Genomic DNA, 27,937 nt, shown 5'->3' with positions numbered 1-27,937 from the left:
GTGACGGTGTTTACATTCATTCTGTTCCTGCTCACCTTTTAGTTTACTCTTCCTCAATTTGCCTTTACACTTACGACCTGTAACATACACAAATATTATGTTAAAACAAGGCTGTAGATGGAATAACAGAACCTGAACAATATTAAAATAAAATGTTTATTAAAACAGATGAAACATCCACAACAGAGCAATACAGGCAACATTTATAAGAGACTGCTAAATTTATTTTTTTAAATGTTAGTGCTGAAATAAAACCAGCAGCACTGAAGGGGATTTGCTTTAAAATTCTGCACAGTCCGTTCAGATGTGACTCGCTACCCACTTTCCCTCAAGCTTGAAAGAGCAACCAGATAAACAGTTTAAAATACAAACTGACGCATATTACATTTGAGTCAAAAACCTCTTGAAATGACAGCAGTAACTGCATCACACAGCAGAAAGCGTGCAGACGTTCAGATAGATTGATAACAGCTGCAAACACCTAAATACATTAAAAACTTGAATCTTGATGTACATAATATAATGGCCCTCTCAGGTGCAGGTTGTACTGGATTTTAATGAATAAAACCAGATCAATCATTCTGTCACTCAACACACACAATGATTTTTGATAATGACATCAGACAAACTCTGGCTCACTGTCCCTGTTTCTAGTCAGGGGCAACTTCTTCCCACACAGACGTGCCAGTGGGAGACCCGACAAGCTCAACACGGGGGAGCACGGGTAGTTGTTGTTGGACTGGTTCATATTCAGCTCAGCTAGAGAGGCACTCAGATCCTGCTCCGCCCCTGTGTCGTCATCTGGGGGCCCGCTGTCTGGCAGCGCGGGGGGCTCTGCTCTGCTGGGGTCGTCGTGGTGGTCTGGATCTGCGTCTTGTTCCAGGTCGGTTTGGACTGCAGACTGGCTGGACAGGTCCAGGCTGTCCCTGTAGCTCAGCTGGTCGTCGTCCATGCTCACCTCACTCTCCTGCTTCACCAGGCTGAGGGTGTGTGCAGTCCTCTGACCGCTCTCGTCCGGCTCGGAGTCGGAGTCGGGGAGCTGCTCGTTGGACCCAAGCGACCCTAAAGAACTTTCTAAATGGGGATAAAGAGGCCAGTGGTTATACAGAGGTGAAAAAAACACAGCTGGGTGCAGTTAAACAAAGGTACAGTCCGCCCCAAAATCAAGAATACGTATCGTTCCTCTAACCTGTTGTGCATTTTATGAATCCAGATTGCTTTGGTCTAAGTTGCAGAGTGTTGGAGATATCGGCCGTAGAGATGTCTGCCTTCTCTCTGGTATAAAATAACTAGATGGCACTCAGCTTGTGGTGCTCAGAGTAGCAAAAAATACATTTGAGAAACTTAACAGCAATGTGTCTTTCTAGAACTCATGACCCGGACACTCAAGATAATCCACAGACCTTGTTGTGAGAGGTGAGGTGAGGTAAGGTAAGGTAAGGAGTATCACACACTGTCAGGGGTAAATCATGGACATTAAGGGTCACTGCTGGGTAAGATAAGGGATAACAGGTGGGACAAAGGATGATCTGTAACGCTTCGTGCAACAGTTAGGGAGGCAAAACCTCCGCCCTGATGGAAGCATCTGAAACTCAACAAAGGGGATGTTGAGAGTCTGAGACAATAGACAAAGCTTAAGAGGTGACCTTCTCTCCATACAGATGCTGGAGGTTATTTAAAGTAACAGAGAACCATGAGCCCTCTTGCTGTGAGGTGACAGTGCTAACCACCATGCCACCACCAAACCAACAGACAACGTTAAAAGAACGAATGGACTCAATAAAAGCAGAATAGAACAGTTTCATGATTGTCCTATTAATATCGACACTCCTCAGCTTCCTTAAAAAGAATAAGCGTTGGTTTGCCCTCTTACAGATGCCGTCAGTGTTCACGTCAATTTGATACATGTAGGAACTATTTTCTTTCTCCTAACTATACTTTCCAACTGGATCACCACGCAGAAGGAGGAGTGCATCTACTCATGGACGAGAGGTTTGTCCTTGACTGAGCTCTAACTTTAGCTACCTCAGTGGTGCTGGGTGAGCACCCTTACATCTGCGCAGTGATAAGGTTGAAAGAAAATAGCTCCTACATAAAACTGCTCACAACAAGGTCTGTGGATTATCTTGAGTAACTGGGTCATGATTTCTGGAATTTTTTGGTGCTTTGAGGACCACAAGCCGAGTGTCATCTAGTTCCATTATATTCAAGAGAAGGCAGACACCTCCACAGACGATATCTCCAACATTTGGCAACTCAAAAATAGAATTGAAAAATAGCACTACAGGTAGGAGGGAAAATGTATAGTTTTGATTTTGTGGCAAACTGTCCCTGTAAGGTCAAATCAAGTCAGGTGATATCTGTATTCCTGTTACTGTGCTTTTAAATCCTCATTATAATCCAATCATAAAGCTACTGGGAGTTACAGGGACATGAGTGATTAATGCTCTTAAAAAAAGGAAGTTAGGTCATTTACATTAACGACAGTACTATACAACCTCGGCTTTATAAAAACTCACCACATCCCTCCTCCATCTTGTCAGAGTCTGGTTTGTTTGGCTCCTCTCTGCCTCCATCATCCTCTCCATCAGCGGAGCTCCCAATCTTCTCATCTGCAATACTCCCCTGCACCAGGAGGGGGAGGAAATGAAGAGATTGTTATCAAGAAAAACTATGTGACAGTGTTGTTGCAACTTGTTTTTTATCACAGACAACATATCAAACATGCAAAGCAGGAGGCAAGAGCTGTAGTCAAATGATGTGAGACTGCAGGTCATAAGTCTGGATGAGCAGATGATGTGCTGACACTTTAGAGGTTGTTGTTTAGAGGCTCTTGCCTTTATCAGGATGAGATGCATCAGGTTTTGTTTATGCTTGTAAACTAATGGCAGCTCTTCTATGAGACCATGTTTCATTTGTTTAAGTTGAATTTCTTTGTGGTGAACTGATATTTTGCTGAATGGGTTTGCTAAGGGTCACAGTTGTCTTCAACTTCTCATAAAACAAACAGGAAGTCTTTAAATTTAAGACTTCATTAACGAGCCAACCCACACACCTTAATAAGATGTATAATTAGTGGTTGTAAGTATGTATTTGTAACTAGATTAAAAGTTAATAGCCATGCTAGCAGCTGTGTGAGGCTGTACTTAGGCACGGTGGTGCATTGAGCTATATGCTAACACCAGCATGTTCACAATAACAAGCTTATGTTGAGCAGGTTTAATTGTTTTTTTTATGGCCACCATCTTAGTTTGGCTTGTTAGCATGCTAACGTTTGCTAATAAGCACTAGAAATGAACTACAGCTGAAGCTTAATGGAGTTTCAGCTAATGCACACAAATCAAACCACAGGGCACCGTGTGATGTCACACCAGAAGAGATAGTGACATCACAGTAACCAGTTCCGTTTAACTGGTGATAAGGGGAAATGCAAATATTTGGCTGTGGCGTCCAAAATCTACAGGACCATAAGCAGGGTTCCTAACCACATGGAAAATGTGGAGGTCATGGAATTTCACAATGTCATTTTCCAGGCCTTGGAAAGTCACAGAATTAGTGAAGTCCTTGAAAGTTTTGAATAGGTCTTTGAATTTTGTTGTGTGTAACGAAACAGAGTAATCTTCTGTGGAAAACCTTCCACAAAGCTTATAGTTAGGGCCGGCTCAGGCTTGCCTTGTACCAGCCCCTAGTTAGGCTGACTTAGGCCTAGTCTGCTGGGGGACCTCCTATAATACACAGGGCACCTTCTCTCCTTCTCTCTCTCTCTCTCGTGTCCTATTACTGCATGTCACTAACTCGGCTTCTTCTCCGGAGCCTTTGTGCTCCACTGTCTCTCAGGTTAACTCATATTGCAGCGGTGCCTGGATAGTGTGACATGTGTGGTTGTGCTGCTGCCGTGGTCCTGCCAGATGCCTCCTGCTGCTGCTGCTGTTACCATTAGTCATACTTCTACTGTTATTATACACATATGATTATTGGCACATATGTATACTATCAGATATTAATATATACTTTAAACATATTGTACCACAGTAGCCAGAACTATAACTATAATATTATTACTTTCATTAATGTTGTTGTAAGCTACTGTCATTATCGTCTGTCCTGCATCTCTCCCTCCTCAGTTGCTCTTCCTGAGGTTTCTACCGTTTTTTTTCCCCGTTAAAGGGTTTTTTTTTTATCCGCTGTGAGGGTCCAAAGGACAGAGGGATGTCGTATGCTGTAAAGCCCTGTGAGGCAAATTGTGATTTGTGATATTGGGCTTTATAAATAAAATTGATCGACTGATTGACTTAATTGTCACGTAAAAATGAAATTATCTTTTGTAGCTGTTGATGGAAGTATAAAGGTTAAAACTTTTGTCAATATGGAGATGTTATAAATTGTTAGCTCAGTTGATTTGATTTTACTGAACCCATGCTTACCTACATAGGCATTTACTGCATTGCAAGATTTTACAGTGGTAAAATACTACAGTTTCCATGGTTTGCTTGTGGTTACGCTTGTGACACCTAAGGTCTTTTGTGCAATGGTTTAACCATTTTTAAGGGATTCCTTCAGTATGAGACCAAGATAAAGAGAAAACTTTCAATACTTAAGTGGACATTTTAAGGAAACCTGAAGAAATAGACCTGTTTGTGCAACTGATTGTATTTTACGAAAGCCTTAACGTGGACTTTAAGGAGAATCTTAACATAAGGTGTTCTGTGCAACTGGCCCCAGTTCTCCAACTTAACTTTCCATATTTTTAATCATATTCTAAGTATGACTTGAGCACATCCAGGTCAAGATACAATTCTGTTACCTTAATTACTTCGTAGATGTTATGCATTTTCAAAGACAGTAAACCACTTGAAAGTGCTGAGTGTTCTCATGCTATTAGCATTGATCTCATGTGGCTACTTTTCATGTATTTGCTAATGCCGTTCTAAAAACTCAGTCCTGTTACTTAAATATGAATCATCTTCCAATGTGACCCCTTAAGAAAAATTAAATAAATAAGATAGCCTGCTGAAAAAAGAAAAAAAATGAGGATTAAATTTGAAACATTCAAATGGGGACTCGTACCTGCTGAGTGGACGAGGAAGCAGAGTGAATGGTTTTGTGGGACTGAGAGGTTTTGGACTGGAAGATAGATGAATAGAAGACTATGAGGGCCTCCACGATGCGGGCTTGGTGGGGGTAATCAACCAGAGAGGACAAGGATATCGTGGCTCCGGTCGGACGAGGACGCATCAGGGAGGGACCGAACACAATACCCAAGTTACTGGGACTCATCTTGTTGTCGTCCTCTAACTCTGCAATCCTGCAGGGAGGGAGACAGTGGGAAAAATTAAGAATATATAAAAGAGCCTGGTCTTTTGCATTCCTTCTCCTTTCCTTTTTTTTATTAAATTACTGACCTCCGGAGGTGGCGAATAATGTAGCGCAGTGTAGCAATGTTAGCCTTGGGCAGCTCCTTCAGAACCTCCTTCAGCTTCTCCACCAGGACCAGGACCTCGGGTTCGGTGTCAGGGCCCAGATCCACCAGCCCCTTACCCGCTGCTGGGGTGGACTCGGCCTCCTCTCCCTCTGGTGTCTCTGCTTCACTCTGCAGACTCTCCTTCGCCAAACCCATCAGACTGTTGTACAGGCGGAACGGCATGATGGGCTCTGGCAGCTGTCGGTGACAGATACAGGAAGAGGTGTTAGAGGAGCTGAATTAGGCACAAACATTTAAAGTATGGAGGAGCAATGACTACAGGGCAATTTTTATTTTGAGAAATTATAATCAGATAACTAACAGAGGAATTCTTAAAACACACTAGGGTCCCAACGGTATGAGATTTTCATGTGCTCTGTGTGTACCTGTCTGAGGTAAAGCTTGAGGACGTTGCTGATGTCATGCGGCGAACACTGCGACAGCTCCACCAGCTCCTTTCCGTTCTCAAAGGCCTGACACAGCTTCTCCACACGAGTCTTCACTCCATTCACTCTGTAGATGCCCTGTGAGGAGGAAACAAACAGTTTAAACACCTCTGCGGCAAAAACTCACACATCCAGCACTCACATTACCACACAGTCACTTTCTCACCTTCATCTTGAGCGCCCGTCTCTCTATCTCGGAGATACACTTGGTGATGATGAAGGGGATGCCGTCACTGGCGCAGCTGGCTACCTGAGAGAAGTCCCTGCCGAACAGCTGCAGCCGGCCCTGCAGCTTCTTGTGGCCGCACTGGATGGCCAGAGTCTCCAGACAGCGCTTGTGACACGGCAGGAAGCACTGAGGACAGAGAGGAAGGTGTTGACCCCATGATGAGATGCTTTAAAAGCTGCATATTCGTATTCTGAGTCTCTCTCTGCACTCTAGCTGTTAGGAAGACAAGATGAAGGCCCCACCTCTTCACACTCGGCCCCCTGAAAGTAAACGTAGCTGTCGCACTCGCGGCACTTTGCAGGAGTCCGTAGCTTCCTCAGTCGGTGGGTCCTCGCTGCTTTAGACAGGCCGATGTTACGGAAAGGTCGCGTGGATACCACCACATCAGGATCCATGCCGTTCATGTCTGGAGACACAAACACACGTCACACACACTCCAGGAAACTTGTACCAAATTCACAGCCGACATTGACAGAAGTGTATTTTTGTTTTCCTCTCAGTCTGGTCAGTGATTACGATCTGTAACTCTTACTTGGCGTTTCAAATGAGTTCACATTCCCGTCTTTCTCATCTGCATCCTCATTAGACGACATTGTTCCAGTGGATGACGTCCGAGCGATTTTGCTGATGTCACCTGGAATAAATACACAGTTTAAGTATTATCTCTCACACACAGAGACTCTCACACATGCTGGGAGGAAGAAAGAAGTGTGTGAGGAACTGAATTAAGCATGAACACACACACACACACACACACACACACTGAAATTCTCTCTTATGATAAATGAGATATTTTTGTGTATGTTTCTGTCAACCTGTCACTCACTTGTGCTGGCAGTAGGAGACTCGAGGCCTCCCTCTCCTCCGACACTGTCGTCGCTCACTGTTGAACCCCATGACTTGTGGCCCTGCCCTGTGGGTAACGAAGAGTCAAGAAAATGTGAATGATCCATGTCAGAACAATGAGTTTACACAGAGTCATGTTGTCAACTGTTATTTATTTTTAAAATACAGAATGAAAGAGCAACTAAACTTGGATAAAAACAGGCTGGCTGTCTCCCTAATAACGTTCATCTTTATGAAACTACAGCTCGCTTACAGAGGCAGCAGCAGGCGTCACTTACTCTTACGCTGAGCCTCTGCCTCTCTGTGTTCTGCGGCTGCTGTGTCCACACTGGTGGCAGGACTGTCTGTGTGGCTCGTCGGCTCCGTGTTGAAGCTGTCATTCCTTGGTCTGTGGCCATGGCTGCAACATGGAATTATTTAGATAAATTATTTTTTATCAGAAATTGGAGAAACACACTTATTAGCTGTCTTATTGAGAGTTACATGAGAAGTTTAATTCCACAGTAAAAGTGGAATGCTGGACAAACCACGCCCACTATCAGTACAAGACAAACTCGCCTACGCGGCGGTTGTTTGAATGCTGCTACAACTTGATATTTTAGTGAATAAATATGAGACCAAACTGGCAATAATCCACTTTATTCATTTACATTAGTTACAGTAAAGGAAGATGTGATTCACCTTAAAAGTAATCACACGTAACCCTTACCCTTGCCTTATCCCTGACCTTAAATCAAAACTTCAAAACTAGCTAATGCTAAATTAGCATTTTCCTCAGTGCTTCCTTCTCCAGATTGAGGGGTGAAGGGGGCTGTTGTGTATTGAGCTGTATGGTGGGTGAATCATGTAGCTGCTCGGGAAATTGGAGAAACAGCGAACTATATCTTGTTTGTTTAATCTGTACAAAAACCAGAGTGGAAAAAAACAGGTTGTGGTTTTATGGGGGTTATGGTGCGTTTCGTTTTGTACTCGGACCCACGCACCCTGAGATCGGATTTCCAACTCGGAAACTCGGAGCAACCACATCAACCCCACCTTCAAGATGGCTGCCGGTCACATACATAGTGAGTAAACACTCTGCTAAAGTACTGTTTATAGCAATTTTATCTTATTTGTTTATTGCTACCTTCTCTACCTATGTTTCCATCCAAAAGTGATTCAAATCATTGGGAAATGCGCATTAAAAGAAATACGAATCCTGTGTGTTTCCATTAAATGTACGGACTTTGGTGAAAACTACGAACTCGTTTTCGAGTTTTCTGCAGAACCGGACACAAAACAAGTCTCACATTCTTCTTCTACGTTTTCTGGTGGTTGGCAACCAGCTTATAAATGCATTACCGCCTTCCCGACCTAGAGTGTGGATATCACCATGGAGAGAGGTGCACTACGTCAGACTTAATTTGGATATAAGTGTTTCCATCCCCTGTTTTGCGAATCAACATTTTTTCGAATCAACCAAAACCTGGCTAAAGCAAGCATATTTTAGTTTGTGCGAATCAGGGGATTTTAATTCAAATTTTGGCGTTTCCATCATAATTTTCTGATGCGATACTTCTAGATGCACATCTAAACAGGCTGATGGAAAAAAAATGATATACTTTATTAATCCCCCTGAGGGGAAATTCAATTTTTTCACTCCGTTGTCATTAACACACAGGTCTGAAACACACACATGCACAAACAGGACCTATACATGCACAAAATGGCTTCTGTCTTTTATCCTCATCTGCGGCGTTCATCAGTTGGAGTGCATGATGGTTTTGAAGCTGCCTATACTTCAAAAGTGCAAGGGCAACAAAGGCTTTCTTGCGGGCGTCCATGTTTTTTTCCGACTTGTCCACCGTTGTCAACTAGAATGCAAAAGCTGTTGTCAACTCGGAGGTGACGTCATTCCCACTTCCTCCAAGTACAAAACGAACGCACCATTACATGCTGAAGATTTAGTTAGCTTTGGGCGGAGCTAGGCTAGCCATTTCCGTGTTTCCACTCCTTGTGCTAAGCTAAGCTAACCAGCTGCAGCTTCACATTTACTGCACAAATGTTAGGAGTTAGGGTGGGGGAATAGCAATACAGCATAGTATGGCGATGCTTTTGTGAGGCAATATTGTATCGTCACGCAGTGCCAAGCATCAATTTTTTTTTATACAAATGATTAATATCACAAATACAAATTAAACTTTAGGTTGCTGCTGTGAAAAAATGGCTGAAGTGAGATGAACAGACGGTGACAGATGGTGACAAAGTTTTCCTTTGAGGACATAATCTACACATGAAAAAGGGTGATATATCGCAATATATCTGATCCCAACACTCAACATATTGCAACATATTTAAAACTACAATAATCCTGTATCACGACTTGAGTATTGTGATAATATTCTATCGTGGATCTTCTGTTGATTCCCACCCCTAGTGAGAGTGACATCAATCTTCTCATCTAACTCTTCTTACACATGTTTCTTTAAGGTTTAAGGATAATTGTGGCTCTTACTGTGACGATGAGCTGGAGGGACAGTAGTTCTCAAATGCATATTGTACATTCGGCTGCTCTGGCAGCTGCAGGTCTCGGACGTGGGCAGCGTACTGCTGGCCGGGGTCATACAGCTTACTGCTCTCACACAGAGTCTGGTAGTGAACTGGCAACGCTACCGTCTGCATGTGCATGAGCTGGTAGTACGAGATGGTCGCCTGGTGGAGGGAGGAGGAAGGGAAAGAGTTCAGATTAGAGTATAGAGTATATATGGCACATTTAGAAAGGAAGCTATTTTGTAACAGTGAGGTTTGTGTGTGTGTGTGTGTGTGTGTGTGTGTGTGTGTATGTTCTGACCGAGCGCAGGGTCTGGTCACTCTGTTTGATGACGTCCTGCAGTTGTCTCAGCACTGTGACCTTTGTGTGCTCCAGCTCCAGCTGCTGAGTGGTGGCATCTGCTATACATGTCCGGTAGGTGGCCTCCGCCTCGTCTGACTGCACACACACAAACACACACATGCAAACTCTTTAAATTTACATCCTGTGTTCTATTTTAATCTATCAGATTAGAACACAGATAGATGAAGAGTGTCAAATTATATGTCACCCTGTGGCAACAACATGCAAATTGTATTTTAAATTCATGGTGCTGAAGCTCTGAAACAACAGATGCAGCCATAGAGTGAAGTCATTGATAAGAACCTTGTTGCGAGCCTCCTCCTCTATTCGTTTCTTCTTCTCCACAGACTTTGCAGTCGACCCTCCTCCCTCTTCCTCGGCTCGGCTGGCTGCTGTTTTGGCCTTTTCGTACTCCTCGCAGCGAACCATGTAGGCCTGCTTGGCTTTCCGCAGGTTCGCCTCACACTCCATCTAAACAAAGACAAATTTGTTCCTTAACTTCTTAGAGATAAATACAACAACTCCTGCTAACATGCTCACACATACACAACAGATCATACCAGTTTTCTCTTCGCTCGAATCCAGTGTTCCTTGATTTCCTTCCGTCTCTTTTCGTGCTCCTGTTTACGCTGCATCAGAGGCTGCACAGATCGACATAATGTGCACACAACAAGGTAAAACGCTCCACTATTAACAGCAGCATGAGTGACCGTCACAGGGTGACTCAAGAAACACCTCACAGAAGTTATAAAGTGTTCACTGCACAACAAACCTGAGTGAAGTTTACCTGGATGAAAGTCTGGCTGTGCAGCGTGTTGCTGGCCTGCTGCAGCCCCACGCTCTGCTCCTGGTCCTGCTCCAGAGCCAGAGAGTAGATGGAGAAGAGTGGCATTTGGGGCTGGAGGGAGCGAACACACACATGGAAAGAGAAAGTTCAGTATCAAACACAAACAGGGACAAAATGCAATATTGCTTTAAATTCATCCTACAGTTTAACATTCAGTATCACAGATGACCAGTGGGAGATATTCAGAGGTAAAATAAAGGCAGCTTACATGTGTTATGCTGTGTTTGCAGGACTGGTATAATCTCTGGAGGCCTTTGGCGAACTCAGTTTCTGGTCAGACAGAGGGAAAGAGAACAATGTGTTTCTGCAGGGGTTTATTTAAATCAGGCTGCAGCTACTGATCTTAAATCACTGATTAATCTAGATCTATTCACAATTCATCAATAAGCTCATACAATGTCAACAAAATTACAACAATCACAAATTGCTAAAACCCAAACTTGTGTATTTTTCCTCCTACAGTCACGTAACCCAGCTCATCAAATTTACAATGATATGAAAGAGTTCAGAAAGCAAATCCTCACATTTTAGAAGCTGAACAAGTCTTATTTTTACTGCTAAAACACATGATCAAATCTGACTGTTAAGGTCTTTGAGGATATCATCTGACATTTTGCCAGTAGGCTACCTCTTTGGTACAGAAACTGAACAGAACGCTAGACCCCATGTCTGCAAAGAGGATCAGCATCATATGTAGCGAAGAAGTGTATTTTGCTCAACTGGAACCAGCAAAGACCTCATAAATTTAATTTGTTCAAATATTGAACGACACAATACAACTGAAACAATGCACTTACATATTTAAAAAAAAAAAAAAAAATGAAAATAAATTAGTAAATAATAAAATAAATTTAAAAAAAGAACCATTTCCACTGACTATTAGTTTTTATTATCTAATGATATTATTTCATTTTTAAAAAATTATTATTATTTATTATTTTTGGTGGTGTTTGTAAAATATTACAAAAAATATTATTAAAAATAATTATAAATAAAGAAATTGAAAAAAAAATCCCACATCAATTAATTTCATGTTGATAAACATTTTTTTAAAGAGCTCAATTAATTGGTTTGAGTGATTTTTTTACGACAAAAGAAAAAAAAAAAAAAAGTCTTTGATTCCAGCGAATATGTGAATATTTTCTGGTTTCTTTACTCATCTGACAACAAACTGAATATATTGGACTGTGGACAAAACAGAACATTTTAGGACGTCATCTTCAGTTTCTGACATTTTGTAACAAAACAACTAATCGATTATTCAAAATCTACAGATTTATTGTCCATGAAAATAACAGTGCGATAAATCCACAGACAGACTAAACCTGTGTCCCTCCCACTCACCCAGTGAAGTCCTCTTCTCCACATAGCTCATCAGGTCCTTCATGTACTTGGAAATGGTTTTGGCATAGAGCAGAGCGGAGTCCACCCCTCCCTCGCTGTGCTGCAGGATCACATCCACTTCCTCAGCTCTGCCTACACATCGACACACAAACATAGGTCACTGCGCAGGAACAAGCACATTTCGTTGCTGTGACGACGCAAAGTGTTTTGTTGCTGATCATGATCTGTGTATGGCAAAAAAGTCGAGCCGCCGAGGTGTGAAGACTCAGAGCTGAAGTGACGATCTCCAACATCCTGTGTTTTATGTTGGTGATGACTGTGCCACTGCTGTGTTTCACTCAGAGTGACTGATTCTGTAGTTTTTAATACTTTTTTCTTTGATTTTCTGTGACAGACAGTTTTATGAAGCTCTGAAGCACATAGATGTACTACAGTATTTACATCAGCAGGGGGAGCCATACCAGACATCCAGTGTGTGAACAACATGTAATACCTTTCATGATCTGAATAAAGGTTGGATCGCTACTGTCAAATGTAAATGGATGACAGAGTAAACAAACACAAAAATATAAGACAAAATGAGAGTGAGTGGAAGGACAGAGGTGCAGAAGCATCACAGACAGCAGCCATGAGGGACAGAGAGATGTCAGAGTGTCAGTGGAGGAGCGGCAGATCGTCCTACCCATGTCCTGGAGGTCGCTCCTGAACTGTCCCCCGTCCGCTCCCTGGCCTGTCGCAGCGTACAAGTTCTCCATCGACTGCACAGCACAGACATGATTCATTAGTGACAAACACACACCAAGGCTTGCTGTCATCAACAGAATTTTTTCTTCTTCATCCAGTGTAAAATCAGTCTGACTTTTACTCCACTGCATTTGAGAGACAAATACTGTGCTGCTGACCCCACCACATATCTGTGAAGGCTTCCATTACGGATACTTTGAAGTATCCCTTTGAAGCAGGTCTGGGCAACATATCTTTATTTTACTGATATCGTATGCCAGACCAGTGTTACTGGCTTTAAGGGCGGTGGCCTTGTGGGTAACCTGTGAGTGTGTGACATGTACTTCATTGTGTGTATGGAGGGAAGCAGCTGTCTCGAAGTGTCATGCTGAAGATGGCTGGTGGCAAAGAGTGATGATAACAGTATGGTTAAGTGTGGAGATAAGCTCAGGGCTACTGTTTGTTGTGAATGGCACCCAAACGCCTCGCCATCCTTCCTTCTGAAGAGTGGTCCAGACTGCTAGGAGCTAGTTAGCAGCTAATAACGAACCGAGCTAATTTAATGTTAATAAGCCAGTGTGTTCCCAACTACGGTTCGGAGCCAGTAAGCTGTCACTGAGAGAGGTCACACTAGATATCTTGGATTTTGGATACACTGTCCTCAAGTGTTAGCAGCATTACAGTAAAGTCATGTTATTTTCTAATCTTACTAGACTGTCATTGTGTAAATATTTTGTGAAAACACCAGCCCTTCTGTGCAGAGTTTGCATGTTCTCCTCATGTCAGCGTGGGTTTTCTCCAGGTACTCCAGCTTCCTCCCACAGTCCAAACACATGCAGGTTAATTGGTGACTCTAAATTGTCCGTAGGTGTGAATATGAGTGTGAATGGTTGTCTGTCTCTATGTGTCAGCCCTGTGATAGTCTGGTGACCTGTGCAGGGTGTACCCTGCCCCTCGCCCAATGTCAGCTGGGATAGGCTCCAGCCCCCCGTGACCCCCAACAGGATAAGCAGTTACGAAAAAATGAATGAATGAACATTAAATAAGTAAATTTATCTGTGAGTGTTGGTGCTCTGTTTGTTTTACAGCAGATTAAGGTAATAATTCCTCACTAGCAGAGCACACATGACCATATCTTAAGTCCATATTTGAGATTTTTAAAATGAAGAAAGATTAATTACGTTTTAAATGCGTGCTCCGTATACTGCACATAAACTTCGACACTAAGTACAAAAATCTGCCATCCACCCTGAGAAAGCACGATGAGGTATGTGACATTTGTTAAATTTCAGATAAACATTTTAAACAAAGTTGTCTGGGCTCGTGGTAGATGCAGGTTTTTTTTGTTGCTGTGAATGGTCAAATCAGAGTCATGAGGTTCTGTAAATCCACGGTAGCAACAATACAACAATGTCTTGATATTAAAAAGAGAATGAACTTTTAGATACTGAAGTGTTTTTAAAAACACAAGCACTTAAACTCAAGCGGGCTGTCCACTAATTGGAGGATGAGTGGTTCGACCCCTGGTTCCTCGGGCAAGATACTGGACCCCACATTGCTCCTGATGGCTGTTCCATCAGTGTATGACAGCATGTGAATGGTTACTGAGCAGCAGGTGGCACCATGTATGGCAGCCTCAGCCACCAGTGTGTGAATGGGTGAATATGACGTAGTGTAAAAGCGCTTTGAGTGGCCAGAAGACTAGAAAGGCTCTATACAACTGCAGTCCATTTACCATTTACCACATAGAGGTGTGTACTGTGTTGGATAACCCTACTGTTTTCTAATTGTCAGATGGGAAACACTGTTAGTTGTGTGATAAACTCACCCTGCTCTTCTCAGTGGGCAGCAGTGAGAGCAACGTGCTGCTGTCCACCTCTCCCATCAGCAGCTCAGACACACTGAGGAGAAACACAACACAAACACCTTTACAATGGCAAATAAAGCAGAAGTAGAAATACACTGTAGATATATATATATAATTACATTATGAGGCAGAATTATACCTATACCTGAAGAACAATAATAAGATATTAAAAAGTACTGTATACACTCTGAGATAGGCAGAACTGACAGTTAGACTTACTGCTTTTTTAGACCCGTTCAGACGCCTTTACATCAAATTTAGTACAGATTTTGGGCAAATCATGTTTTACTTATTTAAGCATTGCAGGTAAGGAGTATATATGTGGTCTTGTGCAGTGGTGAGTGTTAGAGTGAAGTAAATGACAGTATTATAGTTTAAAGATTTGTAACTTTACATTAAAAAAAGCTTCACTCATTGCCACAAAAAGAAATGTAAAAATGAAATAAGATAAAATGTTTGTAGCAGTTTAGACCTCACAAACTCAAGTTTAAGACTATTTTACGACTTTTAAGCCTTTCTAAAATTGAATTTAAGACTTTTAAAGGACCTGCAGACACTCTGCTTCTACTGCTTCCACTTCTGAAATACAACTAGTAGTTTGTTGAATTAAAAAAGTCTGTCTGCTACACTTGCAATTTAAGGAAATGTATAGAAAGCAAGAACAACGTTTCGATGCAGAGACTGTCAGGTTATCTTCTTCTCCAAGACGTTGTTCTTGTTCCCAATATATTTCCTAATACTACAGGTGTTTTTCTTCTATGATAATCGTCCTGTGGTCTTCTCCTATGTACCTGTCGACCCTCAGGTGTGCAAAAGTTTTGCATTTTGAATTTAAAAAGTGAAAAGAAATGATTTCCAACATTGTTTCATTGAAAAAAATGAACATTAAACTGAACACAAAACGCACAAAAAAAGAAACCAACATTTTAAAGTGTGGTTTTCTCACTAAAGAAAAAAAAACCCTGAGTGAAATATCACAGTCTTTCGCAATAGCATTAAAAAAAAAGGATATATTTTGCAGCCCGAGGCGGTAATAATAATCTGTGTGCGAAAAAATGGCGGATATAAAAATGCAGAAAAAAAAGAGGAAGAGGCCCTTGCAGCAAGTCTCGACAGGTACAAACAAACAGGAGACAGGAAGTGACAAACAGTTTAAATTGAGTCACTTTTCTCTAACTGGTCTGATCTCACTCTAAAACATTCATACTGTACGTCAAAGCACTCATTTTATTTTTCCACATATCCCTCATCCGATCAAGAAAAAAACCCTCCTGACGTCTTTCATGTTGTTTCACTCGCCTGCTGAAACACTAAACATAAAAGTCTCCATCTTGGTGTTTTTTCGTTCATGACAGAAAAGGAGTCACACAGAGGAAGAGGGGAGGAGAGAATGAGGAAACAGACACGTCAGGCAGATTTCAACTGTCTCTGCCAGCTCACTTCCTCCTGCAGCTCTGTGACAGATGTCTAAACCCTGAAATGGCACAGGCTAACATGTGATAAACTGCTGGTGAAATGTAATCTGATTACACATAAAGCTGACAAACCTCTCTAGTGGAGACTTCTACTTATCATGACGTTGTTTTTAAAGATTAAAAACACGCAGGTAAAAAAAAAAAAAATCTTGGAAAAACAGACGAGATGATTTTATCGTCACATTAAAGAACATGTTTGGTGTCATTCGTCTCAAGTATCTCAACTCAAGGGAACGTTCTCGTGATTTATCGTCTCCTCGATCTGTTGCAATCTGTTCAACTAAGCAGCCAGGTAGTCAACAGCATTTTTCAAGTTTTGGTTTTGTGTCATACGGTAGAAGAAAAGAACCACTTCCTGTTTTCAGCTCTGCCTCATGCAAATGTGTCACCATCGCTGCACTTCTCTCTCTGATTCCCAACAACAGTCGACTTTGTACGCATTAACACACACGCATTACACACTACCTGATTCTTCTGTCTGTAAAAGAGGTAATACCCGATTAGACGCTGTTACAGGTCGCTATTGTTCTGGGACAGTCTTCGTAGCAAGGACAATAAATAAACCAAACACGAGTGGTAATCACTGCTGGGTTATTTTTAGGATCAGAAGGTTATAATGTGATAATCAGACATGTTGTAGAGGTGTATCAGGTACTCACTTGCTGCTGAAAGCAACGGCGATGGTTTCAATCGCCTTCTCAAAGTCCTTCTTATCTGCCTCGTTAGAAGCCTCATAGTGGAAACCTGTAAAAATCACAACCATGTATCTGCTCAGATTTTAGTTGTGATTAAAATACACTGCTGACAAACTGAGCACACACACCTGCACATCACACCATATATACAGTATCACCAAAGGATGTTCAGGTAATTTCTACCTAGTTAAAAACAAGTAAACATTTGTTTTTACTGAATTTATGTGCATGGCTGAAGGTTTCCCTGCTCATCAGACTGACCTTTGACCTTGGATATGAGCTTGCCGGCAGCAGTGAGGATCTCCACGGTGTTAAGCAGAGGGTAGGTGTTGATGACCTGACGCAGCACCCGCAGGACCTCGCCTAAACACTCGTGAGCCATGGGCCGCTGACCCTCCTTCTTACCTGGACGAGAGGGAGGAAGGTGGAAGATGAGTTTGGACAAGAAGAGGGCAGACTATCTGCGCGTTCCAATACCCACACTGCCGCACTATAAAGTATGCCAGGGACAGATTAAGTGTGTCAAATACAGTATACCAAAAATGCCCGGATGCTTTTCTGGCTATTCTGACCCACAATCCTCTGCACAGTGAAAGATTCATCACATCCACTGTCAGAAGACGCAATGATGGATGACAGCGCATTCAGGTGGCTGATGACCACTCATCTTACTATATAATGATGAAAACTCTGTGTGTGTGTCTGTTCCACGTTTTTCTCCTCGCTGACTTGGTCAATCCATGTGAAATTTGGCACAGTGGTAGAGGGTCATGGGAGGATGCCAATGAAGCAATATTACATCAGTTGGCCAAAGGGGGGCGCTATAGCAACCGATTGAAATTGCAAACTTTGAACGGGCATATCTCATGCCCCGTATGTCGTAGAGACATAAAGCTTTGCACAGAGATGCCTCTTCTCATGAGGAACAAATTTGCCTCAAGAACCCATAACTTCCGGTTATATAGATTTTCCGCCATTTTGAATTTTTTGAAAAACACTTAAAATGGATCTCTCCCTAGGAAGATTGACCGATCTGCATGAAACTCGGTGAACATAATCTAGGGACCAATATCTAAAGTTCCCTCTTGGCAAAAGTTGGAAAACTTACTAAACTGAGCTTCTATAAGGCAATGAATATTGCGGAGGGCGTGGCTCATCACATAAAGGTGTATAACATCTCAAGGGTTTCACCGATCACCACGCAACTTTGTAGGCATATGACCACACATAATCTGAGGGGACCCCTCCATTATTGACCCCATCAAACAAAATGGGGGCACTAGAGAGCTAATTTCTTATCTAGGCCAAACCAGCATATGGATTTTTACTAAACTTGGTAGATATGTAGAACAGGACGCCTCAAGGTGACTGGAGAAATTTAACTCTAACTGGCAACTGGGTGGCGCTATAACAGCAGAAAAATGCTTAAAAATGGCTAAAATGCGATCGATCGCTGTGGCTCCCCCTGTGGACCAATGTTTGTTTTTTTCTAATTTTTGGTATGACTAAGTCATGGTATGTTATGCTGTACATAATCATGGAAACTGTCAGTCAGTCATTCCGTCTGTCCCACATTTTTCAAACACTCTGTCTGAATACATTGCTCTTCTTAATGGGTTCAGTTGACTATCTAATCTGCAATTTCCTATGACCTGTATCCCAAACACACACCATGTGAAACTGTACGTTGCCAACTGTGCACTCAATGGGTATGGACTAGTTTAGTGTTTGAATCTACAACGTATGCAGTCATTACTTATTGCAAAATAACAACATCAGAGCTGTCCTGGTTGACCTCTGTCTCTACTGGGCTCAGTGAAACGTCATTCTGTTTCATCTCCGTGGTAGGGAATGTATGAGTAAGAGGGTCAAAGTTAAGGGTGTAATGTTATGGGGAAGTGGTGTATTCCAATTGTGTGCAACAGTACGTAGTTTTTAAGGGCAGCTGCAGTACATACTAAAATTAAAAAGAAACAGTATGTGATTGGGAACGCACCCTGTGAGAGGAGCAACAACAGTAATACAAAAGAACCACCCCACTGGTTTTGGTTGTTTCATCCCATGAACTACGAGGCAAATGGATGCAAACTCTTTTCTAGTTAAACCGAATTGCAGAGACTTATTTTTTTCAGGGTTTTGCCTTCCTTATAGAACAGCTGTAGAGCGGCAGGAAATATGGGAGACAGAAAAATGGGGATGACACACTGCAAAAAGCCACAGGGTGGAATTAAACCCGAGCCGCTGCCAAGGACTCAGCCTGTATGTTGCGCACACTCTACCCTGTGAGCTAGAGGTCGCCCCAAACTGCAGAGACTTGTTTTCATACAGGAAACCCTTTAATAAAAGTTAAATTATCATTGTAAATAATAAAGTTGCACACAGGGATCCATTCTTGATTCTCAGATATCAGAGTGTTCTTGAACGCATCAGTAACGGAGGGTTCAGTCCATGCTGGCAAAGTCATGAAAAATAAAAGAATCCATTAAGTCATAATAAGAAACTTTCTTGAAATAATGACTTAAATTTAGGACCTCAGGATAATTAGAAAATGTCTTAAAACTAGTAAAGCACACTGGCTGCACTCTGGCTGTGACACACCCGCCTAGGCTGACAATGGCCACTCAGACAATTCTTGTATTTCCAGCAGACGTGCCGCAGCATGTTTCAGAAGATACAATATAATTGTGACGATGAGTGCACTTTTAATCACTAAAGCACAGCCATAAACCTTTGATCCATGTCAGTCATGAGTGGACTTTGTCAGTATTAACTCCGTCTGAAGGCCACAGCACAACAATAAACACCATTATTGCCTTTGTCTGTAAAATATGCCTCGCCCAAAACAGAGACCATGACACTCTTCTTCTACCATAAGTAAACAAGTAGGCAAATATCAAGGAAAAAGGACCAAATTAACAAAATCTGCTACAAAATCAGGCAAAAATGCTTCTGAAAGGCTTCCAGTGTGGTGTGACGCCATGCAGCAGACAGGACAACACCAGTGGAACAGTGGAATTGGTTCCCTTACAGTCAAGATGATGGAGAAGATAACAGCCAGTTAGGTTTGTTGTTTTTCGCCAAGCCAATTTCTGGAAAACTTGCAGCTCTACCGGCCGGTTAGGAGGCGTGAGGAGTCAGCAGTCAAAGACCATCACTGAGTCACTGCGACAACGGGAGGTCCTCGAGCATACAGTCGTACATGTGCTAAGGGTGGGCGATATGGCCATGAAATAATATCACGATATCTCAGGGTATTTTTGCGATAAATATATTCTTGAAGATATGATAAATTAGTGAAAAAAAAAAAAAATAATAATTTAATAATATAGAATTGCAACAAAATAAGTGATATAGTTTTACCTTTTGCCTTTAAATATTCAGTAAAAACTAAACAAAAATAATCTCTCATTTCTTTAGTTTGTGAACAGTGAGTGAGATTCAGATTCTGTACACAATATTAATAGCTCAACTAAATAAAATCCACCACTTATTACACATTTAAACAGCTCCCAAATACAAAAAATGTCCCCTGGGATCCTAAAATCCTAAATGATTGAGTTTTTTTTTTCCACCTGGACCTTTATGCTCTGCCATTTCTCCTCTAATCATCACACTGTGACCTGTGACAGGCTGTGCTGCTGCCAGAGGAGCCGCTGAATGAGTTCCTTCTGAACGGTAACTCACTAAATGTGTCTGAGAAGTCCGGGGCTGTTCATAAAACATTCAGGACGCCACAGTTTGTTCCACACTACTGAAGATGCTCCTCTTTTTGGAACCACCTTTGAGTCGGTAATAATTTCGCTTTCAGCTATGCTTGTTGTTGCCGTGGGTAACAGTATGACGACAATATGTCAACAAGTCGAAGTATCACAAGTATTACAATATAAATTCTTCGTATCATATTAGAAATCATACCAGTATTATCATGAATGAGATGATATGGCACATCTCTAACATGTGCATACAAAATAAGAGGCTGATTGGTCCAGTAGTTTGTGAGATTAGCTGCGGACATATTCACAAAATCAAACGCATGATCACCTCCAGGCTGATGCCCATTATCATTTTGATAAAAGTTTCTCGTTACGTCACAATTCGAAGTCATGACTGATTAACTGTGACACAAGGTCATTGTTTTGAGAAAGTTTCTCATTATAACAACTTACATGATCTTTATGTTGGTGGAAATGGGCTTCTGTACATTTACAACTTGTTGGACCAAACATAAAAGAACAATTCCTCTGTGCCTTTTCTCGTTCTTGCCTGGCAGCCAGCGGACTCAAACAAAAAAAATGTGTTAATTAGTGAGCTTTGTGGATGAAGATTGCTTCAACAAACTCAACTTACCAGCACCTCATAACCTCCCTAATTTACACTTTTTATCTTGCATGTTTAACTCGTACAAAAACCAAAGTGTAAATGTGACACATTGCAGTTCTTTGCAGTAACTTCCTGGAGTCTGTGCAAGAAATAGTCCAGCACATACCTGCTAATTATTGTTTCACACTTTGTACAACTCAAACAAACCAGATACAAAATGTGAGTTAGAGAATTTGTTGGCAGATTTTGTTGCCTTTAAACAGAGCCAGGCGAGCTGTTTCCCCCTGTTTCTATCCTTCATATATACATATGAGAGTGGTATCAATCTTCTCACTTAACTCTCAGAAAGAAAGCAAAAAGCCTTGTTTCCAAAATGTGCGTCTCTGCCACCTCCACACAGGATCAGAGCGGACAGAGACGACAGGGCGACGGCACTCCGAGCACAGACAGTAAGGTCAGTGATAACGAGCAAACAAGTCCAGAGTGTCAGACAGGTCAGGTCAAGCTCCAGTGTCAGCTCTTCTGCTTTGATGTCACTGGTGACACATTTGCAGCCTGCATCGTCATATCCTCCTGACACACACACACACACACACACACACACACACACACACACACACACACACACACACACACACACACACACGAGGACTGGTTTCATTTAACTTTTCTCTGTGTAATGTTGCAACCTCATATTCCTCTAAACTTTTCTTCTAATGGAGGCAGCTCGTTCAGGGAGGAGGCCAGAGGGCAGCCGATCCTCTGTCCTCCCACTATCTGTCTGTAAATGTGTGTCAGAGTGTCTCAGACAATAAGAACAGAGTGACCTGAGCACTGTGCCGCAGAGGATGTGGTCTCTATTGTTTTGCAAGATTTGAAACTAATCCTCAGGCTGAGCTACATCTGCTTTCTGTGGCTGATGAAAACAAATCACCTTAATCTCAAACTGGTTGGGTTGATGTTCAGGAAGTAAGGTGGGACCCAACAGCCACGAGGAGCTCCTGATTAAGTGGAGCACTGAATTGCAGTTTGGAGGAGGTGAGGCTGAATCTCTGATTGTGCCACTGATTAAGAAGAGGAGGTGTCGTGTCGCGGCGATGCAGCCAGCCTATCAGAGGAGGAAGTGTGGACGAGGCCCTTCTGTCAGAGGCTATCCATCATGGCTTCCTGTTTAGAAAGCACTCTCTGGGTGGAGAACAAGACAGAACAGAGCCAGATAACGGCTGACAGAGAGACACAAACAAAGCTCTTTGTTTCATCTGAACCACAGACCTCTGCTTTGACACAACTGGCGAAACCTTCAGCGTAAAACACACCTGCTCGTCTCAGCTCACACTTTCAGTTTGCTTCAGAATCAGCTGTAGTGTTTGACTCCATGCGAAAGCTACAGGTGTGGGGCGTCGGTAGCATAGTGGATAGTGCCGGCGCCCCATGTATAGAGGTGATGCCTCGCTGCAGCGCTTGCGAGTTCAAGTCCGGCTTGCAACCCTTTGTTGCATGTCGTCCCCCCACTCTCTCTGTCTCCCCATTTCACACTGTCCTGTATATTAAAGGCAAAAAACCACCAAAAAAATCTTTAAAAAAAACAAACAAACAGAAAGCTACAGGTGTCGCCATTTTAAGCCTTGCTGCATTACATGGGAGGGGAAGAGTGTGTGTGTTTGAGGCAGCGGTAAACAAGAAGCAGGCTTCCTGCTGGAGACAAGAGCGCGGTTGAGTCTGTGGGCGCAGCGGAAACACAGCCCTTTACTTGGAGAGAGGACGCTCGCAGCCACTTGTTAGCTAACTTGTGCAAGGTGGCTCCACCCTCGTGTTCCCTTCTCCCCTCCCCCTCAAACGCTACGCACATGTGTCAGTAAAGAGGACTGATGTAAGGTTGATGAAAACCCTTCTGGGGATACCGCATCCTCTTCATGTAAGCCCTTGTTAAAGCGGACCGAAGCATGTGAAGGGGACCAGGAGAGGCCAAGCAGTATTCTTCTTTCAGTACAAACACAGAAGAGAAACAATGAAACGTGTCAGGAGATGAAAATCAGAAGTGGCCACACACGTAAAGAGAATATGTTTTGTCTCCTCGGTGGTGAAAACAAGCATTATTCATGTCTTTAGATCCGTGACAGCAGCACAGAGCCAACTCACAGCACATCCTGACACATTTCTGCTCCAGCTGACAACACACACTGCAGCCCGATCAATTTGATGGTAAATATTTACACCAGATCAGCATTTGTGTGTTGGCTTGTGCCTCAAATTAAATTAATCTGTCGTCGAGCTCACCTTCAGCCAGCACCACATCCTTCAGTTTCTCCACAGCCTCTGCGAAGCGCGCCACGTCCCTCAGCAGGGCCGGGATGTCCTCGACCTCGATGGCCGTGCTCTCGGGACCATCAGATGGAGTAGTCGGGGTCAGGGCCCCTCTACCCTGGCCTTTAGTGAACACCCACGACTGGAGTGGGAAACCTGAGGAATCATAGAGAACAAATGCATTTATTAAGCAAAAATGACATTTTTCAGCCTTTTAGGAAATACAACATTTTAGGAAAATACACTCCCTTTATGGCGAAGAATTAGCTAATTACATACCGTACTTTAGCTTAACCTTAAAGGAACACTTCACCCACAACATGATTATTTGTATATCAATTACTCACCCTGTGTTAACGTTAAATTTGTGTAGAAAACTTTTTTCTCGCATGCCTCCACGGTGAACAGACAATCCAAAAACTGTGACAGTTCTTGATTTATGGGGTACAAGGGGAGCAAATTCAACAATAGCAAACTATAAAACATCCGTTAACAAACTCTCACACAGTTCCCACGCAGTTCCCGCAGTATAACCCAAGTCTCATTCATACAGTTGTATGCTCAGTACTTCACAAACACATTCATTTTCCCTAAAACTGTGCGTGACATTATGTGGAAGTGTTATAAATAGTACAATCAAGTAGCGTGCTTCGGTAAGCACATCCGTTTGAACCCTACTGCTACACGACTGCAATTCATATGGGAAGCACTGAGCAAACATCAGGATAAATGAGACTTGGATTATACTGCACAAGTTGTGTACGCGTTTTAAAACTAATATTTTGATATAGTTTTGCTGCTGGTAAACATGGCTCTTTCGCTTTTCTGTTTTTGTATTCTTTGTTCACTGTGGAGGCGTGCAGGATGATCACAAGTCCTGCTCACAAATTATGTGTTACACTGGGTGAGTAATTAAACAAATTTTGTTTATCAGTCATTTTGTGGGTAAAGTTTTCCTCCAACAATTCAACCCACTCAACCTTAATCTCCGTGATAAACACTTGTACAAAAACCAAAGTGTAAACGTGACATATTGCAGTTTTATGCAGCAACTTCCTGAAGTCTGTGCAAGAAATAGTCCAGCACATAACTGCTAATTTACACTTCATTTTTTTTTAAAGAAACCAGATGTAATATGTTAGTCAGAGGATTGGTTGGTGGATTTTGTTGCCTTTAGACAGAGCCGGGCTAACTGTTTCCCTTTGTCTCCAGTCTTTATGCTAAGCTACGCTAACCAGATGCTAACAGACATGAGAGTTGCATCAATCTTCTTATATAACTTTGCTAAAACTTGACTGAGTGTATTTTCCAAACTGTCAATCTATTCCTTTAAATGTGAGGTTTTGCTGCTGTTCATTGTTTATTTTTTGGAAATTAATAATGTTTGAATTTTAGAGCATTGGTCGAGCAAATCAACCAATTTAAGAAGGTAACCTTTGTCTCTGGGACATTGTGATGGGCATTTGCCACCTTTTGTGTTGACATTTTGGAGACTAAATCATGTATTAAAAAAGACTCAACCACTAATCAAATGGAAATGAAAACTGTGACCCAGGATCAAACTTTTTATAGCTAAAGGCTTCAAAATTCACCTTAACACTCTGACTTTTCATTCATGCTGAAGTGAATTTAAAAAGTAATAATGAAACATTTTTTCTATCTATTTCCCCCCAAATTAATTTATTATTTTTATTAATATTATTATTTTAAAAAATTATATATATTTTTTTAATTTTTCTTATTCCTTGAAATGTTTTTTCTTGACCTTTTTTTTGGTTACAAATTTTCCCTACATTGTTGTCTATAATTAAAATTTTACGCAGCCATGACTTAGATCAGGCCGTGTCTCCCGTGGTGAGCTGTGTTTGTCTGTGTGTTTGCTGTTGTTTGGGAAGATGGATGTGTTTCGATGTGGATAACTGCTGTTCATAAAGAAAAAAAATAAATAAATCTCTCCCCTGTACTGTGACTGTTCTATTCATTATTGACCATCAATAAAAAAACCTTTGAAAGGAAATAGAAATTATTTGTTCTGGATTCATCTGCTTGTTAAATTTCAGGCAGGTAGATGGTGTATAGTTAAGATATTGTGTGCTCTGTACATGCGGCGCCTTCCTCTAGATTTCACTTTCTGTTTCAGCTCAGGTGTGGATGTGATGTATGTTTCATTAACTGAACAAAGTAACGACGGATGTTTCGAACTGACCTGCAGCGCTGGCGTGTCTGCTCAGTGCCGTTGGCCTCTTCAGGGTGGACACAGGCGACGGGCAGCCCACGCCTTGCATCACCCCCAGCTTTCCATGCTGGGTGCTGGGGGTGCCCGGGCAGGACAGGGAGGGGTCCTGAAACCCGGCGGAGGACGGGGTGAGAGTTGAAGAGGAGGACGAGGGTGAGGATGAAGAGGAGAGGGTGGTGTCGCCTGCATCTTTCCGAGGCTGCTCCTGGAGAATGGACAGCTGAGAGAGACGAGGATAGAGAGTGATTTTAGTGATACCAGTGCCATTATTGATTCTGCTTATTGGTCTGACTCCATTTTTGGGTTTGTGATCAATCTTCTGTGTGTAAAAGAAGTGGGCCTACACGAGTTTACAGCATCACCTGTTTTACTACTTGAGTCTGAACACAATGTAGAAACAGTCTATCACCGTATGAGTGGATGAAATGAGACAATATTTGTACAGCTTTCATTTTCATTCAGATTTTCTTAGTCAAATTAGAAATCTGCTGAGCCTGTCTGGGTGGTGCTAATGTCATTAAAACACCGGAAACTTTCCCTCAGTAATCGACGTGCTGCTCAGTTGCGGAGAAGCTTGTGTGTAGGGTGTCAAATACATGACACACCTGGAGTTTAAGCCTATTTTGCGTTTCCGAATATTGCCACTCTCACTTAAAATGCTCATTTTACAGACATTACAAGCTGCATCTTCCTTCATGACATGAAGCCACGCCAAGACCATTTCGTCCTCGCCATGACTCCTTCATGTTGGAAGTTTCCAGCTGTGTAACGCACGACTTTGACGTCACTGTTTTGCAACGCACAGCTGTCAGAAAAACATGGAGAAAAGAGGCACACGATTCGATGTATCGAACCGGTTCTCGATTCACACCCCTACACAGGAAAAAGGTCAAGATGATCACGTGATTCTAGCTTGACCTGAACGGCATGAGGGTGCCGACTCCTCTTTGCGATTAGTGGCCTTGAAACACAGCAGCAACAGCACTGTTGTTGGTAAACACACATGTGAAGACTTTCACAAGATCCTGTGTTGCGTTGTGCAACAACTTCCTGACTCCAAGCTGCTGTCGGGTGTGGCAAACAGAGCCGAGGGGTAGAAACACCATAATGTCATTTGGTGTTTGGAATAAGAACAGTGATATTTTGCAGAGAAATGACCTTCTCGTCTGTCGACAAAACAGAAGTTAAAAGTCACGGGAAAGCTGTTTTTTCTGACGTGCTTCGAGAATCGAGTCTCCCATGTGTGGTCGACTCGTGCAGGTTGAAGTTTAGGCTTTGACAAGTGCACAAGGAGCTCTACTCAGACGTGCAAACATTTCACAAGAAACACAAAGCATCCCTGTACATCTGTGTTGGACATAAGCTGCGTACACCAACCTACCTGCTTCAGCCACACGCTGTGCTTGTTGGGCAGTATGTCCAGTCTGTCCTTGCCCTTCGACTCAGCTTTCTTAACTCTCTGACTGGTCGAGTAAGGGTTGTAGCTGCTTTTGCCACTACGTTTCAGCATGCTCCTTCCCACTTACAGCCCCGTCCCCATTCTAACCAAGTCAACTTTTGAAACTGGCCTCACACACAGACTTTTCACACACACACACACTGCAGCCTGACACTGCTTCAGTGCTGAAACTTCACTAAAGACACACTTCCTACGAGGAGGATGAGTCAGTGTGCAGTCACACACACATCTGAACATGAAAACACTGAATCATGAAGAACAGCAGGTTCACACAGTTACACACTTATCTTACCACTCACATTAATGGCACACACAACCTGTTATAGACTCTATACACATGCGCGCGCGCACACACACATACAATTCGCTGCTGTCCGGAGCCCTCCGTGTAGCCTGTCCCCTCCAGCTGAAGGTCATCTGACACACACACTCACACACACACTCTCAGAAACCAGAAGTGATGCGCTACTCACAGACGGGGCGCTGCTCTGCGGCCCGGGGCTTCCTGCTCGGCTCTTCTTCGAGATGGATGGCGTCTTGATGAGTTCCCGTTTCTTCCTGGTGAACATCTTGAGCGTGCCTTTGCCGTCCATCCCGACTTCTTTGAGTTTCACGTACAGCCCCCCCACCCACCCCCCGACTCGCCACTTGGGTGCTGTGCCGCGCGCCTTCAGCGGGAGCTCGGTGCCATCCGGGCCGACCTTCAGCCACGGGAACTGTCTGTCTGTCTTCCTCCTGCTGCTGCTGTCGCACATCGAGCCGCGCAGGCTCACTGACGGAGAGACAGACAGCTCACCGCAAACTGTCTGTGCG

General features: G+C 42.7%; 1 protein-coding gene across 2 annotated transcripts; it reads right to left on the bottom strand.

Annotated features, from left to right (window-relative positions):
- Window positions 1-142: 142 nt before the first annotated feature.
- On the bottom strand, window positions 143-27,937 carry arhgap45b (Rho GTPase activating protein 45b). Of its 2 annotated transcripts, none has more exons than XM_049587695.1 (24): window positions 27,598-27,937; window positions 25,636-25,885; window positions 23,403-23,585; window positions 17,067-17,210; window positions 16,770-16,854; window positions 14,597-14,669; window positions 12,728-12,803; window positions 12,046-12,177; window positions 10,910-10,971; window positions 10,642-10,752; window positions 10,415-10,495; window positions 10,158-10,325; window positions 9,813-9,950; window positions 9,477-9,673; window positions 7,261-7,382; window positions 6,963-7,049; window positions 6,669-6,770; window positions 6,379-6,542; window positions 6,074-6,262; window positions 5,848-5,985; window positions 5,403-5,659; window positions 5,068-5,305; window positions 2,520-2,625; window positions 143-1,074 (listed from the first exon to the last, which is right to left on the bottom strand). In XM_049587695.1, the coding sequence occupies exons 1-24, from the start codon at window positions 27,877-27,879 to the stop codon at window positions 620-622; spliced, it is 3,840 nt and encodes a 1,279-aa protein (XP_049443652.1). In that variant the 5' UTR covers window positions 27,880-27,937; the 3' UTR covers window positions 143-619. The 2 variants fall into 2 exon arrangements, with proteins under 2 accessions (XP_049443652.1, XP_049443653.1); XM_049587696.1 differs by lacking the exon at window positions 27,598-27,937 and adding an exon at window positions 27,047-27,543.

This window comes from Epinephelus fuscoguttatus, linkage group LG10 (genome assembly GCF_011397635.1).
Source record: "Epinephelus fuscoguttatus linkage group LG10, E.fuscoguttatus.final_Chr_v1".
Lineage (NCBI taxonomy): Eukaryota > Metazoa > Chordata > Actinopteri > Perciformes > Serranidae > Epinephelus > Epinephelus fuscoguttatus.
The sequence above is the reverse complement of the archived record's forward strand: the minus strand, read 5'-3'. Positions and strand labels throughout refer to the sequence as shown.

What these genes read in the sequence shown, in the direction of transcription:
- arhgap45b (XM_049587695.1), bottom strand. Translation starts at nt 27,879, where the DNA reads ATGTGCGACAGCAGCAGCAGGAGGAAGACAGACAGACAGTTCCCGTGG. An exon ending in ACAGCCAGACTTTCATCCAG is followed by an intron (nt 10,496 to 10,641) that starts GTAAACTTCACT and finishes CGATCTGTGCAG; the next exon opens with CCTCTGATGCAGCGTAAACA. An exon ending in TTCGAGCGAAGAGAAAACTG is followed by an intron (nt 10,326 to 10,414) that starts GTATGATCTGTT and finishes GTCTTTGTTTAG; the next exon opens with ATGGAGTGTGAGGCGAACCT.